This window comes from Danio rerio, chromosome 22 (genome assembly GCF_052040795.2).
Source record: "Danio rerio strain M-AB ecotype USA chromosome 22, GRCz13ab, whole genome shotgun sequence".
Lineage (NCBI taxonomy): Eukaryota > Metazoa > Chordata > Actinopteri > Cypriniformes > Danionidae > Danio > Danio rerio.
The window spans coordinates 5792501-5807525 of record NC_141042.1 but is presented as its reverse complement, the minus strand read 5'-3'; the positions used below and the strand labels follow the sequence as shown (position 1 = coordinate 5807525).

General features: G+C 39.8%; 1 protein-coding gene across 50 annotated transcripts in view; it reads right to left on the bottom strand.

The window, feature by feature from the left end:
* The window catches only part of myo9bl (myosin IXb-like), a 99188-nt gene that overhangs the window by 16297 nt on the left and 67866 nt on the right, over positions 1 to 15025 (bottom strand). For 22 of the 50 annotated variants that reach the window (XR_015521022.1, XR_015521024.1, XR_015521025.1 and 19 more), the window contains 14 exons: positions 13534 to 13573; positions 12946 to 13062; positions 12498 to 12578; positions 12258 to 12368; positions 12045 to 12164; positions 11656 to 11805; positions 11419 to 11576; positions 10060 to 11238; positions 9895 to 9952; positions 7811 to 7929; positions 3042 to 3148; positions 2515 to 2693; positions 1292 to 1399; positions 44 to 214 (listed from right to left, as the gene is read on the bottom strand). Coding sequence is in view for 17 of the 50 variants with exons in the window: in XM_087302223.1 (XP_087158349.1) it covers positions 44 to 214; positions 1292 to 1399; positions 2515 to 2693; positions 3042 to 3148; positions 7811 to 7929; positions 9895 to 9952; positions 10060 to 11238; positions 11419 to 11576; positions 11656 to 11805; positions 12045 to 12164; positions 12258 to 12368; positions 12498 to 12578; positions 12946 to 13062; positions 13534 to 13573 (2698 nt within the window). In the remaining 33 variants the exon portion in view is untranslated. 50 annotated transcript variants of the gene reach the window in all.

Here is a 15025-nt window from a genome sequence, read left to right as displayed (position 1 = left end):
AACAGAAGTCTCTAGAGTTAAGAGGGGACGCATGAACTCTGACCTTGGCTGGTTCGGCTTCTTCTTTTTTGATTTCCGCTCGGATGAAAATATCCAGAACTGACTGGAAGAGATTGACCACCAGCGGGACTTCGCCCTTCTGCTTCTCTGTCGCCAGAATGATCACTTTATTCTGGTAGGAGTTCATCAAAGCCTTATACCCGATTTGTGGTTTCTACAGATGTGTGAAGAGAGGAGGAATGAAAAACATTGACTTGAGTTTTTTTTTCTCCAAGTATTCTAAATATTAGGCATACACTGAAATTAAAATTCTGGTTTAAAAACAATATGATTAGACGTTTAAAAAAAGCGAGCGAATGCTCCATATTTAAAATTTCTGTCCAGAGAGTTCAAGTTTTGATCCTTGATTGGTCTCTCACATTCAAGTGATGCGATTTTGCAGATTAATGTTCATCAAGCTTGAACTTTGCAATGCAGTGAAGTGTGAAACTTGACGCACAAACTTGCGTTTACGGTCTGACGCATTCGCGTGTGTATGAATGGAAGTCTATGGGGAGAAAAGTGCAGTGTGACCGCAGCTTAACACTCTTGAGAACTGGTGTTGGCCAATGTTGGCAACCAGGGGTTTCACAGACCGTACCAAAATGATGAAGTTTTCTGGGAGAAATAACAAAACAGGAGGGTGGCGGGAGATGGGTCTGAAATATCGGGGACTCCCGGGAAAAACAGGAGTGTTGGCAGGTATGGTTACAACAGTAACAAAGACGTTGAACAACCTTACATTTAATGGCACCTAATGAAAACGCGCTAATGAAATGGCGCTGTGCAACTGTACTACTTGTTTGAAGCGAGCAAGTGTCACAAGTAGAGTCACCCTCATGCTTTTCCTTATTCATTTATTGCGTAAGCTTTTTCCTCTTCAGCACTAGGTCAAAAGTCTGAAGGAAAATGTTACAAGTCAGGAAAGAAAACTAAGTGAAAAGAAACTCGTCATTAAATCCTATTTTATCTGCAATCAAACAGTTTTGTGCATGAGCGCCACCAATTGGTGTTGTACTTTAACTTCAGAGGCTGAAGGCACAAAAGCACCAATCCCATTGGTTGATCATTTTTTAAAGTGACGAGCTAAAGGAGACAGGAATGTTTATTTAATTTTTTAAATGTCACGTTTACACATTGCCGCCCTCTATTTAGTCATAGGATGATAAATGTAGGTGATAAGTGCGAGTGAAAATCATCCTGGTGTGCACAGGACTTAAGGGTGTGTGTGTGTTGTATTCACTCTACTCACAGATATGGAGTACATCCCCTTGATGTTTTCTCGAAACTGCATGGTTGCATTTATGAAGATTTGCTCCGTTCCTGAAAGCTGCTTTCCCCGAGAACGCAGGTCGTTCACCTAAACAAATAATTTTTTTACACTCTTTAGTCACACATCAACAACAAATAGTTAGAGGGAAACCCTCTGTTACGACCAATGAAGGACATCCATAAATAAACATTTACTTTGGACTATTTCTGGAAGAGTAGGATGTACTGAAACTCCTGTGATTCCCCACTCCCCATTTGTTTGTTGTGAATACACACCCTCTAGTGGTGAAAAGTACATACTGTCCATTTAAATGACATCTTTTACATTACATTTAAAATATAGTTCAACCAAAAATGAAAGTTTCCTCACTCTTTACTCACTTTTAAGAGACTCTAACCTTCTGTTAAACATAAAAGGTGACATACTGAAGAATGTTGGAAAAAAAAAAAGAACATTTTGTTTTTGATGGTATTGCATGTTCCAGCTATGGATATCAATGGCTAATCTTTTTTCCAGCTTTCTTCAGTGCATCATCTTTTGGGTTCCACAGGGCAAACTGTGGGCAAACTATCCTTTAACACTAGAACTACTGTACCGATTATGCCCATTTCAAAATGTTGCAATTTAATAACTTTGTTGAAATAAAACCCAAATATCTGTAATCCCCTGACTTTAAAAAAAAGTGTGTATATTTTCGTCTGACATTGTTATTTTATTAAAAGAGTTCTGATTATTTCTACCTATAATTACCATTGCAGTCAACATATCTACAGTACTTTCCCTGTAACTTTAAATATGCATGCCTCTGTTGCCTAGCAACTTCCTGCCATCAAAAACAACTAACTGTTGGCAAACACATAACTATACTTCACATTTGTCTTTCAAAACAGCACAAAAGCCTTCTCCCCTGCTTGAGAAAGGGAAAATGAAAGCAAATTGTGGATGTTCGCAGGTGGTCTAACGTAGCCCAACTATACATTCATAGACTGCACTGCCAGAAAGATAGTATTTTTAGGGTGGTGACTTCATTAAATATTATGACAGACATTTAAAGCCTAATTTTAATATCTCAATAGAAGCTTTGATTGTAAATATGACCTCTTATAGTAGTTATAGAATTCGGTTAGTTCCAGTGTTAAGGGATTAAAGTATTAATACCAAGGGTTTCCTTTAATAATCATACAGTGGTGTATTCTTCAGACCTGATTGCCCAGAAACTCATCAAGATGGCGCAGCTCATTGGCGTTGGTGATCACACGGTTTAACGATGCGTTCCACTGTTCAGAGGCTCGATTCGTAGAGTGACTGATCATGATGCTGGGCGTGCGACCGGGACGGCCCGACTGAGGCTTTGAGTTGTGCGAGCGTGTCGGAGAAGTGGCTACGAAAAACACACAACAGAATTATTGATGGAAAAGCATGATCAGTAACACTTAAGTATAAGGACCAACTCTCACTAATAACTAGCGTTTGCCTATTAAGTTATTAAGATACTGGCTCTTTATTAGTACTTCTAAAGTACATATTCAGCATGATCTTATTCTACATCCCTAACCTCACCCAATATATAAACCCAACTACTACCTTAATACCTATTAATAAACAGCAAATTAGGAGTTTACTGAGCTAAACGTCATAGCCAATGGTGCGAATAGTGAGAAATGTACCTTAAAATACAGTGCTACTGAATAATCTATTAAATAAATCATGATTCTTATACAATAAGCACCTTCTTTATGATCCAAAATGGATGCCAGGCTCACGTCTCCGTCTTCCGGGGTCTGGGCTTCTTTATGAGGACGCTTCTTCAGGATCTTTCTGAAAAACCCTGTTGTCCTATGGAATCAAATTGCAGAGTTGTATTAGGCAGTTTTGGCTTTTATTAATAATAATCTGCTTGTTAAGTCTGACGTCACAGTTTTCAAATCCAATTGAATTGATCTATTCAATCACTGACCAATGAAACTATTGACCTATTGGAACCCAATACTTCCAGTTTCATTCACTTCCATTGATTTTTAACCATAACAAAAAACTTGCTGATTGTTGATGTTGCAAATTGGTGTTTTCCTATTGGTTTTAAGTATAGTCATTAACACACTTGTTTGTGGAGCAAGTAGCTTGACCGTTTTCTGATGTTTAATATTTATAGTCATTTCCCCCATTGGCCAATGAAGTCAATCACAGAAACGAACGAACACGAGGCGGCTCACCGAATGGCACTAATACAGTGTGCTTTAATACTAGAGAAAGTCATGATTGTAAATGTTTATATTCCTAATCTGAGATGGACAAACAATGATTCATCCTTTATAAATCTGCACAAAAAGTTTGGCCAGAGGAGTAATGGTCGTGCCCAACTGAGCCTGGTTTCTCTCAGGGTTTTTTCCCCCTTCACCTTCGTCAATTGGTGAAGTTTGTTCCTCATCACTGTCGCCACTGGCTTGCTTGATTTGGGACTTGTGGAGCTGCGCATCGATGGATTTCCTCTGGAGTGTTTGGACTTTCAGCATTGAGCTCTGAAAACTGGACTGACGCAATGGCAATTTACAAAAACTTCTATGTTAAGCTGCTTTGACACAATCTACATTGTAAACGCGCTATCGAAATAAACAAGAATTGAATTGAATAAATCGCTTAAATATTTGCATATGGGAAGCAGCAGTCCTGAGACTGTAGTATACACCATGATTTTGTAAACGACTGTTGCTTTCATTTGTAATATGACGGGTTTTCATTAACGGCTCATAAATGCATAGAGGTTTTGACCTGGAAACTGCATTCTTTACGTTCTGACTGAGTGGTATGACAGTATATATGATTAGCATGGACAAAAATTGTCAACAATAATAGATTGTATTGTTTCATGTATATTGCAGCATGTAATACAAGTGGGCATGGTTAATTAATGTAACTGAGCAAGATGCTGCACATGAGAAACAAATGTCAGGGTAAATATCTGAGGTGAACATTTACCAGTTATGAACTGTTTTGGATTACCGAGTTAAAACTGTGAATGTGAGTACAGAATAACTCCGTGTTCAATATTCCTCAGTCAGTTGTGTATAGCTACAGCTTCTGCCGACTAACAGACTCCCCAAGGTCCTAATGCCCACCTGTCTTTTAATATATTGAGCACATGAAAAAAAGTGTTGACTTATTGACTTTGAGAGCAATCAAACAAAGCTCTTTTAATCTATTTTCCTTACTATATCTCTCAGAAACAGCTAATAATAGACAAGGTTTAATAAATAATAAATTTAATTTAATACAAAAGTTCTAGGAACAAAGCATCAAATAGGGTTTATAAAAATCACAAGTCTGATTACAATTTATTATAAGAAGCTAACACTTAGGGAGAATGATAATCTCAAAATACAAGCTGTAAACTAAAGCCTCATTCACACTACGAGTGACTCGCAGCGGCAGAGCGACAAGTTCATTTCAATAGAGACTGAGCGACTTGCAGCGACCCCTGTCTACATGAGCAACAGCGACTATTGGCGATCAGGTGGGTGTGTCGAGCAATGCGGCAAAGTAAATAAATAAACAGTAACTTTCTTTAGCAACAACCAATGAGAGCTCCAGTTGAGCTCACATGATCTTCTCTCAGACCATTCAGAGGCCGATTGTATTCTCTGTGCTGTAGACCTACACACCCCTGCATTTGCAGCAGGTCACCACCCAGAGCGACAGGCAACTACAGAGTCGCTGCTAGTGTGAATGGCGCATAACGCTTCCCAAAACAAATGTAAACAGAAAAGATAACACATCAGCCAGAGTTTTGAAATATTCAAAATAAGCTAAAATAAATACATAAATCGAATACAGTGCATCCCTAATATGTCTAACAGTCCAAAACAAAAGGAGTTTTTATTTCTGAAATATATAAGTTTATATATTATAACTCTTTTTGTTGAGTTTTTGGAATGCCAATCTATATAAATAACTATATGAACTATATCATTACCATGAAACAACATTCTGTTCATACCATACACCCCTCCCAATACGTCACAACTTGACAAGCTTACACTTTAGTGAAACAGTGGCACAGCTAGCTGGGAGGTCTCATCAGGCGAGGGATTTTACGATCAAAACACTCAGATGTTGCAGAGAATTTCAGGAATTTGTCTAATCTCAAAGCAGATGCTCTATATCTATATAAGGGAGTCTGTAACCTATGCCAAGAGTCAGACATATGAGTAGGTACCACTGATGTAAGCCAGGCAAGTGAGCAAGTATTTTCCCATGAGTCCTAATGAGTCAGATTTCCTGTGTGATCATGCTCGTCTGCAGATAAGACTACACATTTGGGTGCAAAGTTCCGGGAGAGTCATTAATTATTTTTAGACAGTATTGCTCTATGCAAATCTATTAAAGTTTCAACCTATGCTCTATTTCACACACTGAGTCTACATCTTAATGAGATTATAATGCGATTTTGTTGATATTTCCATTAAACTTTACCACAAGAAAACGCAATAATTTGATCCAAATATTGCGATTAAGTTTATAACTGCTGTAACCATAATTATATTACCATAAATGGCGTATGCTCATTTTATTCAAAGTATTGACCTTATTTTTCGATGCGAAAGTGTGCTCGTTTTTGCGTTTGTTTTAGAACTTCGATTCAATTGCCTATGGGAGAAATGACTAGGAATAATAAATGGTAAAACCACTTCCTCGACAAACTTTCATGGCTATACATAAAAAGTACAATAATGTAATGAGAAAATATCCGTTTGCAACATCAAGCAGCATAACGAGACATTTTTAATGTCTAAAAAATAAAATCAATGGAAGTCTCAAGACAAAAAGATTCCAATACCCTTATTTCACGCGGCCGCCAATTTAAAGAACCAAAGCGAGGCTGTGGTGGGAAGAAACCCGGAAGTATAGGACCAGCACTGTAAACAGTGCAGTAACATGCTGTGGACTACAAACCTCCAGCTGTTGACGAGATTTCGAAATGCAGAAATGGTGTAAACATCACTTTAATATCTTTCAGTAAGTGTAATTTAAACTATTAAAAGCAATTAAGCATCAAACAACATCACAATCTCTTTAAGAGTAATATGCTCAAGTGTCCTCCTAGGCTTCAGTTCATGGCACTAGTTTAAACACCGTGGGGATGCTTCCCTGCTTCAGCCTATGTAACCGGGTGAGTGATAAAACACTGCAGTCCTCTGTAGCACACCCTCGTGTAGTCTGTAATAGTGTTGTCCCGGTACGGGAGTTTTAAAAACGTCTATTTCTCGCTAACATTCAAGTGCCCCTGAGTGCGTTCATAAACAGCGCTGATTTACCATAGTGTTCGCCAGTGCTCCACAGTTTACCGCTCTTCACCCAGTGCAAACACAGATACACGGAGACTGGAGTGCGAAGCAGCTGTGAAGATCAGTCGAGTCATGAAGCGGATCGCTCGTCTGTGTTTGTATTCGGTAAACAGGGAAGGGTGAACTGCAGACCTACTCAGTCAATCACAATCATTTCTGTTAAACACGTGGTACATCAACAATGGTAAATCAGCACTGTTTTAAGAAAGCCATCAGCAGTGCCTTAAATGTTAACAGGAAATTGTAGTTTTTTCTTTTAATTCAGTATCGTGACGAGTCTAATATAGTGAAAGAATCAGTTCAGTAACTCGAGTTTGATAAACGGCATCTAAAACATGTGTTTGGGAAAGAAAACGTTAGCTAACTAGTGCCGGTCCCCTTAACTTAGCAGAAAAAGAGCTCTGATTTCCCTATTTTATTTTCACCATACATTCAGAACGGACCTTCGGGTCACTCGGAAGGCGGTGAAGCTATACATTTGTGTACTTTCTCTTCGCTGATAAAATATAGTCAGCTACACAACGTTCCTATGTAACTCCCAACGATACTTCTGGGTTTCTTCCCACCGCAGCCTCGATTTTACTTTTAAAAATGGTGGCAGCGTGAAATCAGTCATGGCAGCACCCATTTGTACGTGAAGAATAAGGTCAACAGGCCTACAGGCATGTAAACACCCAAATCGCATTGTTGTCGTTTTGACCAAAGTGCGCAAGCGGTGCATAGAACGTGAATGCACTGCAGTCAAGCACAGCTGAAGTGGCATTGCCATCACATTTCTTTAATGTCAAATAAGCATGTTATTTGTCTATTACGTTTCTATTATTTGTGCTTTAAAGTGAAGCACGTGAATAACGGCAGTAAGAAAAACAACAATTCTTAGGGAATAATAGGAATAATGGAAATATCATGTTAATGGGTTAACAAACTTTGCTCCTTACATGCAAGTTGATTGGTAAGTGATTACGTTTTTACACGGGTTATCGTAAATAATCGCATTATTTGTGCGCATGTAAATGTAGTCACATTGCTGAATTGTGAAATGCGTAGAATATTCGCCACAGATGAATAGTCCTCTTCAAAAATTTAGGCGAAGAAAAAAATAGCTTGATAGGAACAGAAGGTGGTTAACTGGTAATACTGCTGGGCAGGATAATACCTCTCTGGTGTTGACGGCTGAGCAGGCGATGCATCTTGCAGACTGTGGGTGTCGTGGACTTTTTCCTTTAATGTGTTGGCCTTCAATCTGTCAGGACCAGCCTCAGTGGTGGAACGCGTCTACACCAAAACGAATGAACACTTAGTTTTATGCAGCACAGCCTATTGCATATTAACAAACTGGTACTGATTAGGTAACAATGGCATAATGGGCAGGGTGTCACAGTGAAAGTTCCTTCTTCCTGTGTAGATAGTACCCTAGAGGAAGCTAAAGCCAGTCAAGTGAATACCTCCCATTTGGATCCCAAATCAGGTTAATTATAAAGTGCAATGATTACTTGAAAATAAATCAATACATTTTTGAAAGACTGAAAGAATCTGGGACGATAGAAGCAATAAGTGGTTTCCGATTATTATTTGAAGATTTAGTCTGTTTTCCAGTTTGTACAGTTTTAAAAAGCCCCTTAGGTGTCAAAGTAAACAGTAGTGAAGGCCATTTTAGTCAAATATGACAAAAGCTCATGCATATTGGGAAGAAAATCACTTGCACCTATCATCCACATTTTTCTAGACAATTCGGCATTCACACCCAAGCAATTTTTTAATGGTGATAAGCAGAGCAACCGTGCTAAATTACTTCCTGACACTAGATGGCGCTTAATTAAAAAAAACAAAAACAGAAATACTTCTGTACACAAGGTGGCGCTGTGCAACTTTATGCTTCTGACACTTGCTTCTCACACATCTTTTTTTTACTTGTTTAACCTCCTTCACTACAGCACACAAACATATGATCAAAAGTTTGCAGGAAAAAGTTAAGCCATGTAAGAAAAGTGAAAGTGAAACTAAATTCACCATTATATCCTATGTAATCTGCAATTCCTCTGCTTTTCCTACCACAGTGAACCTCATTTTTCCTTTTGATATTTGCTGTCAGCTTTTCAGGAAGTGGTCATTTTGTTTTCTTTGACAAATGTTTAAGCAAAAATATTTTTTTTTGGCATAAATGAATTTGCATAAATCAATTAATTTGCATCCTCATATGTAAACATGGAGATCGGTTAACCAGTTTTTAAAGTGATGGTTTAAACCAGTTGTTTCCAATTCCGGTCCTCGAGACCCCCTGCCCTGGACATTTGATATGTTTCTCTTATTTGACACACATCAGTTCATTAATCTCTGCTAGTGAGCTGATGATCTTAATCAGGTGTGTTAAGTAAGGAAGACATACAAAATGTGCAGGATGGGTGGGGGGTTCTGAGGACTGAAAGTGAGAACCACTGGTTAAATCAAAACAAAAAACAAGCCAAAGATGTTTTTTTTCTGCCTGTCGTTTTGCCCACCGGCATTTACATTAGTACACTTTGTTTAGTCATGCAACATAGGTAAGTCTAAATCTTCCCAGTGCGCACATGCCAAGTTACTCACTTATATCTGAAGGTACAACATTTACAATTTGTCCATAAACTGTGATGACTGGACAACAGACCAAAGTCTTTGGTGTACACCAACAAGATTTCATTATCCTCAGCAGGAGCATCTCTAATGGGAAGAAATGGAGGATTGGAAAGGCCGACACCAGGGTAGAATAAAAAATTATAATTACAATTGGGGCTTACAGCATAAGCCTGTGCATTTGGCCCAAAATTAAAAGCAGGTACAATTGTTCATCAGTGTAGCAAAATGTTCAGCTATCTGCAATCCTTCCCATGATTTCAAGCACTTAATCCACCAGCAGCTCCCACACCACAGCTCCCCAAGACAGCATCTAACATCAGGCTGCAATACAACACCTCAAGTGGACTTAACGAGACCAAAGGAATGTACTCTGCGTCCTCCATTTCAAGACTTAAAACGGGGAGACATATTCGTGCAAGGGCGAGCCGCTGCTTGCGTCTTTGCCGAGCTTTGCCCTGAATCAGCCACAGAAGAATGATCAACTTAAGCTGAAATGAATGTTTTATTTGTAATGCACAATCCTAAAGTACCAATTATAAGCAGAACAGCAGAATAGTTTTCTTGTTGCATGCAATCCCCAGTGGAAAGCTTGCATTGGAACCAATCAAACAAGGGAAATCAAGTTACCTGTGATGAACCACCTATTTTGGACACATCATCAAGTGACATAGAGATCCCACGATTCCTGATAAAATTGGAAAAATTCAATGGAAGGCATTGTTAGAATCATTGTAGGACCAAATGGTGCAAGAATGTACAAATGGAAATATTTCACAAAAAAGGAAATCTTACTGGAGAGTTTTGATGTTCTTATCCTCTAAACTACGAGGTCCTGCTATGAGGTTTTCTGGCTGAGTGTTGCTCCTCAATGGTTCCTTCTTCTTGCTGGCTTCTTCTTTGGAAATCCCAGATTGAGATGCAATTGCAGAGTCACTACAGCCATTTCTTCTGATCCCCGGAGAAGGGATATCCAAGGGTAAGGTAGTGGGTCGGACAAGTTCCTGTGGGGCATCCTTAGGATCCTTCTTGTTCTTGTCTCCTTTCCAAGCTACAAAAGTGTATTGATCCAACTCTTTGCTATCAGACCGCTCCTTCAACTTGTTGTCTGTTTTACCAGGACTATCAAGAATTTTGCTATCAGACCGCTCCTTCAACTTGTTGTCTGCTTTTCCAGGACTATCAAGAGTTTTGCTATCAGACCGCTCCTTTAACTTGTTGTCCGCTTTTCCAGGACTATCAAGAGTCACGCTTTTCAAGGATGTTTCCTCTTTTCCGACTGAAGCTGCTCGTTCACTTTCTCTCTGGTTATGCTCTAGGCCACGTTGTCTCCTAAGCTCCCGTTTCTCCAGACTTCTCGATGGTGGAAGTTTGGAGATCGAAGGAGTCCGGTTTTGGACTTGCCCAGTTGGTGTTTCTGGAGTCATAGGTTTCGATTGTGTATTTTCATCTCTGGGAGGAGTGATGGATTCATTCTCACTTTGCTTCTCTTGCTCCTTGACCTCAGGTTGAGGACCAGCCTCTGCTTGAGTAACTTTTTCAGAACGGTTCTGCACTTTTGACACAGACACATCATCCAGATTGCCCTTGCTTTTACTTTTAATTTCTACACCGACAGGAACTTTATCGTGATCCAGCACTAGTGTCTTGTCTTGGTCAGGATGCTTTCCTGATGTTGGTTCTTCTGGTTGTTGTAGTGGCTTCTCCTTCTCTTGCTGTTCAACCTCAAACGCAAGCTTAGCAGCCCTTTTCTCTTGCTCTTTTTGTTTTCTGACTGCTTCCTCTTTCTCTCTGGCTTGCCTTGCTCTATCTTCTTCCTCTTTGAGCTTTCTTGCTGCCTCCTCAGCTTCTTTAGCTTGTCTAGCAGCCTCTTTAGCTTCCTTGGCTTGTCGAGCTGCTTCCTCCTCCTCCAGTTTCTTCCTCTGAGCTTCCTCTTCCTCTTTCTTCCTTTTCTCTTCCTTTAGGAAATAGTACCTAACAAGCCAAAATCCAAAACAAATCACATTCAATGAGCCGATGTAGTGTATTAAGGTGTTAGTTAACCAAAATTGAAATCTTTCTACATGTTTGGAATCAGTGGAGGATGAGCAAACAATTACAGAATAATTTCGTTTGGATGAACTATCCCTTTAAGAAAGCTTCAGAACTATATACCGTTTGCGAGCAGAATGCCCTCTAGCAAGTGCCTGTATCTTTGTGATGGAGCCTCGTGTTTTTTGATATTGAGCTTTTTGTTTGGATCCTCGCCACGCTGTCTGGATCAGAAGCGCCGCTTGGTAGAACTTCTCCTTGCGGAACCTACGCCAAGAGCGCTGAAGACATGACCAACCAAACATCAGACATGAGTAGACTGCTCAACATTAGACAACTTGTCAAATGTTTTTGATATACCTGGATCAAGATGGCTGCCTCTCTCATTCGTATAAACTCCCTTCTCTCTAATTTTGATCTAAACCAGCGTTGCAAAAAAATTATTTTGCACATGACATCCTTGTGCAAAATGTCCTGAAGCTTTTGCCTTTCAAGCTCTTTGAGATACACCTGTGGAAAAAGAACAGTAACAGATTTAATGCCAAGTCAATAACAAGATTGACTTCCATCCACCTATTTTAAGTGCATTTTGGAATGGAGATGGCAAGATGCGCATACATTTGGAAAATGTTCATAAAAATGTATGTGCAAAACTAAGTAGGATAAATGTTTATCTTTTACAGAATAAATGTAACTATCTATATTTGGAAAATTATCATCAATTAAGCTCCTAATGGTACCCAACCAACCTTGGTTTTTCCTATCTGGTAGGTAGTGTGGTCAAAGCCAAGCCTGAGCAACAGAGATGATATATCCTCCAGGGACGCAGCATTCTTTGGCAGCAACACACGAAACTGTTCAGTAAACTCCTATAATGCAGTAACAGAGATAGGTTACACACTTTGTTTAAAGCTTGGCATTAACTGTTTAATCAAAACCACAAGGCCAAGGCATTGGGTTACCTGAAAGGTGTATTTAGCTCCATAGCCTGACCGTCTGATGCGCACTGTTTCCAGCATGCCTGTGTACCGCAGTTGCTGCACAATGAGTGCCTCATCAAAACACATTTCCCTCTGAATGTGAAACATAACGGAAAAAATTATTTAGAACATTTTCTAATGTGCATACTTTTACTGTTCAAAAAAAAAAGACCTGCTTTTTTAAATTAGTGATATTGGTGAACAAAGATGTGTTTTGTGCACCTTCTCTGCATTGGAACGGAGGCATCGTATGAAAAATGGTTCTGCCTTTCCCAGCGTTTCCAGAAGCTTACTAAGAGATGTCTACAAAATAGAGATGAGAAATAGTATTGAGTGGAAGACCTGATGAAAAGGCTCGAGTTTATTACATCTTATAAAGAATAACATATGGTGCTAGCATTTAAAATACTTTTTAGTTGTTACAAAACCTAGTAAGACCTACATTGGTAGTGGTTTTCTAGTCACACAAATAAATCTCGCAGAGCATATGGTGGAAAATGTTTATGTTATCATGTTGCTAAGCTAACAGTATTTTTTAGATACCAAAATTAAAAATGATTCACAATTTATCACCATTAAGTGGAACCAAACCATTAAGAGTTTCTTTAGTTTTTTGCTGTACCACCCAAAACAAGGCATAAATAATGAGGATAATCTAAGATAGTTTTACTTGAAACTGGGCACTGATGCTGGGCGGACGTTTCTTCTTGTGTAGATGAAGCAAAGACTTGGTGGTTCGGTCATGAAGGCCAACTATGAACTTCAGAGAACGAGAGTCCAGCAGGTTCTGCCCAAACACATAGAAACAGTGAGTGAATCTCTTGAAACAAAGAGACTTTCTTCTACCATGCGAGTGCCACGGCTAAATGACGGCATGGAAACTCTCATTCCAGCCAGAGCTCTAGCAGCAGAGTCTTCAAAACATTTACTCAACACCGCACATGAAACGGAAAGTCATAAACAAAGTTGGATATACTTTACACTTTCACAAATGATGATGGAAAGAAGAATGTACCAGCTGTGCTGCAAATGCTAACTAGCAAATGCTAACATTTCATCATGTTTTTAGGTGGGGGATTGCCTCTAGACAAAATATCATGCATAATTAATATGGAATGGAAGCAGTCAATCAAGTTTAAAAACAGACATATTTAAAGCCTAGTAACTAACCCAGCAGAAATCACTTACAGCACATGGAATTTCAAACAAACACCAAGAGTTCAACAATTGGGGAAAGGGAGAACTGGGAAGACTTTACCTTGGGAATGAGTTGCTTGGTCTTGGGATTCTTGCCTTTCCTGTGGAGAAGGATAAGGGATAGTGTTGGTGGTTTGTTGGGATTAGAAGCAGAGCTGTGCATCGTGTTAGTAGAGTCAGCCATGCACTTTTTCATAGGGCATGAGTAAGGCCACCTAGGCACTAAAGAAGTTCTAATGGAGCATCTCATAACGAAGAATACACAAGACTTGATTATGCAATCGTGTAAAAACAGCCAAGTCGAGAACATTCGAGAATGATCATCTGTCTAACATCCCCAATGGAATCCATAATTTCATAATGTCTGAGATCCTAGAAACCAGCAGGCAGATGCAAGATTTGTTGTTGACGGTGTGGAAAGAGATGGGTCAACATTCTGCGCTGAAATTTGCAAATCGGCAGTGTTTTAAACCCAACATGTGGAAGATGTATACAATGAAGGTGGCTTTGCGATAGAAACAGGAATGTCATGGGAGGGAGGAATGGGATCAACAGGGAGCGGAATTCCTTCTTTAGGGTAGATGACAAGGTTTGTTCAACTGTACTCTATGTCTGTGGTCTCTATAAGCAATGATTTTGCAGCTTTCCACACCTCATAAAACATTACAGACTCCATGGGTGGGTCTCGGAAACTAATAAGCTCATGCAACATGCTAGCAGCTGAAGTCTGCGCTAATGAAGATCACACTGTTTCCAGCTCATAAACTTGCCATTCCTTTAACATACACCATTACGAAGCCAACTTTAAATAATTGGCATACTTGTTAGATAAGTATTATTAGTGCAGGGTTAAGGGAGGTTGGGGTTACGCAGTTAATCAGATGGAAAGAAATGCTGTGAAAGTTTGGGAACAGGGAATGTTTCTCAGAACTAAGCTTAGCAAGGAGCCATAAGCACTGGCTTCGATGCCAAAGCATGACAGCTCGGCAAAGTGGAGCCATCCATTCTGGGCTGACTTGGGAGTCAGGGGTCAAACTCACTGGAGGGCATGGCGCGGGAACCGAAGGCGACCCCAGGACTGCAGCAGCTTACGTGGATCTTCTCCATCCAACTGCAAGTCCTTAATGGAGTTGATGATTTGTGCATGCATGTCCCTGATTCAGACCGAAGAGGCATAGGTTGGAGAAATGGGGAAGAGGGACAGAAGGAATAGGTGAGATGTACGGGGAAGGGAAGGTACAAGAAACCCAACACCAATGTTGTTAACAGACTTTGGGGACACACCCTCCACCACAAAAACAGAACCCATAATGTGGAAAAGCAGGCAAATGTGTTAAATTCGTTTGATTTTGTGACCTATTCTTGAAAGCTTCTGTAGTGAATCCATGCTGTTGTTACTCTGGTTGGGATGTTAAAACAGGTGGGGGTCGGCACCCCACTCTGTAAAGGCCTGGATTCATGCACTGGTTCACTTACCAAATGGATCAGAACAGCAGGAGGTCAAACAGGTGGGGTTGGCAATGGGGGCTGGGGAGGTACTGTTAATGGTGCTT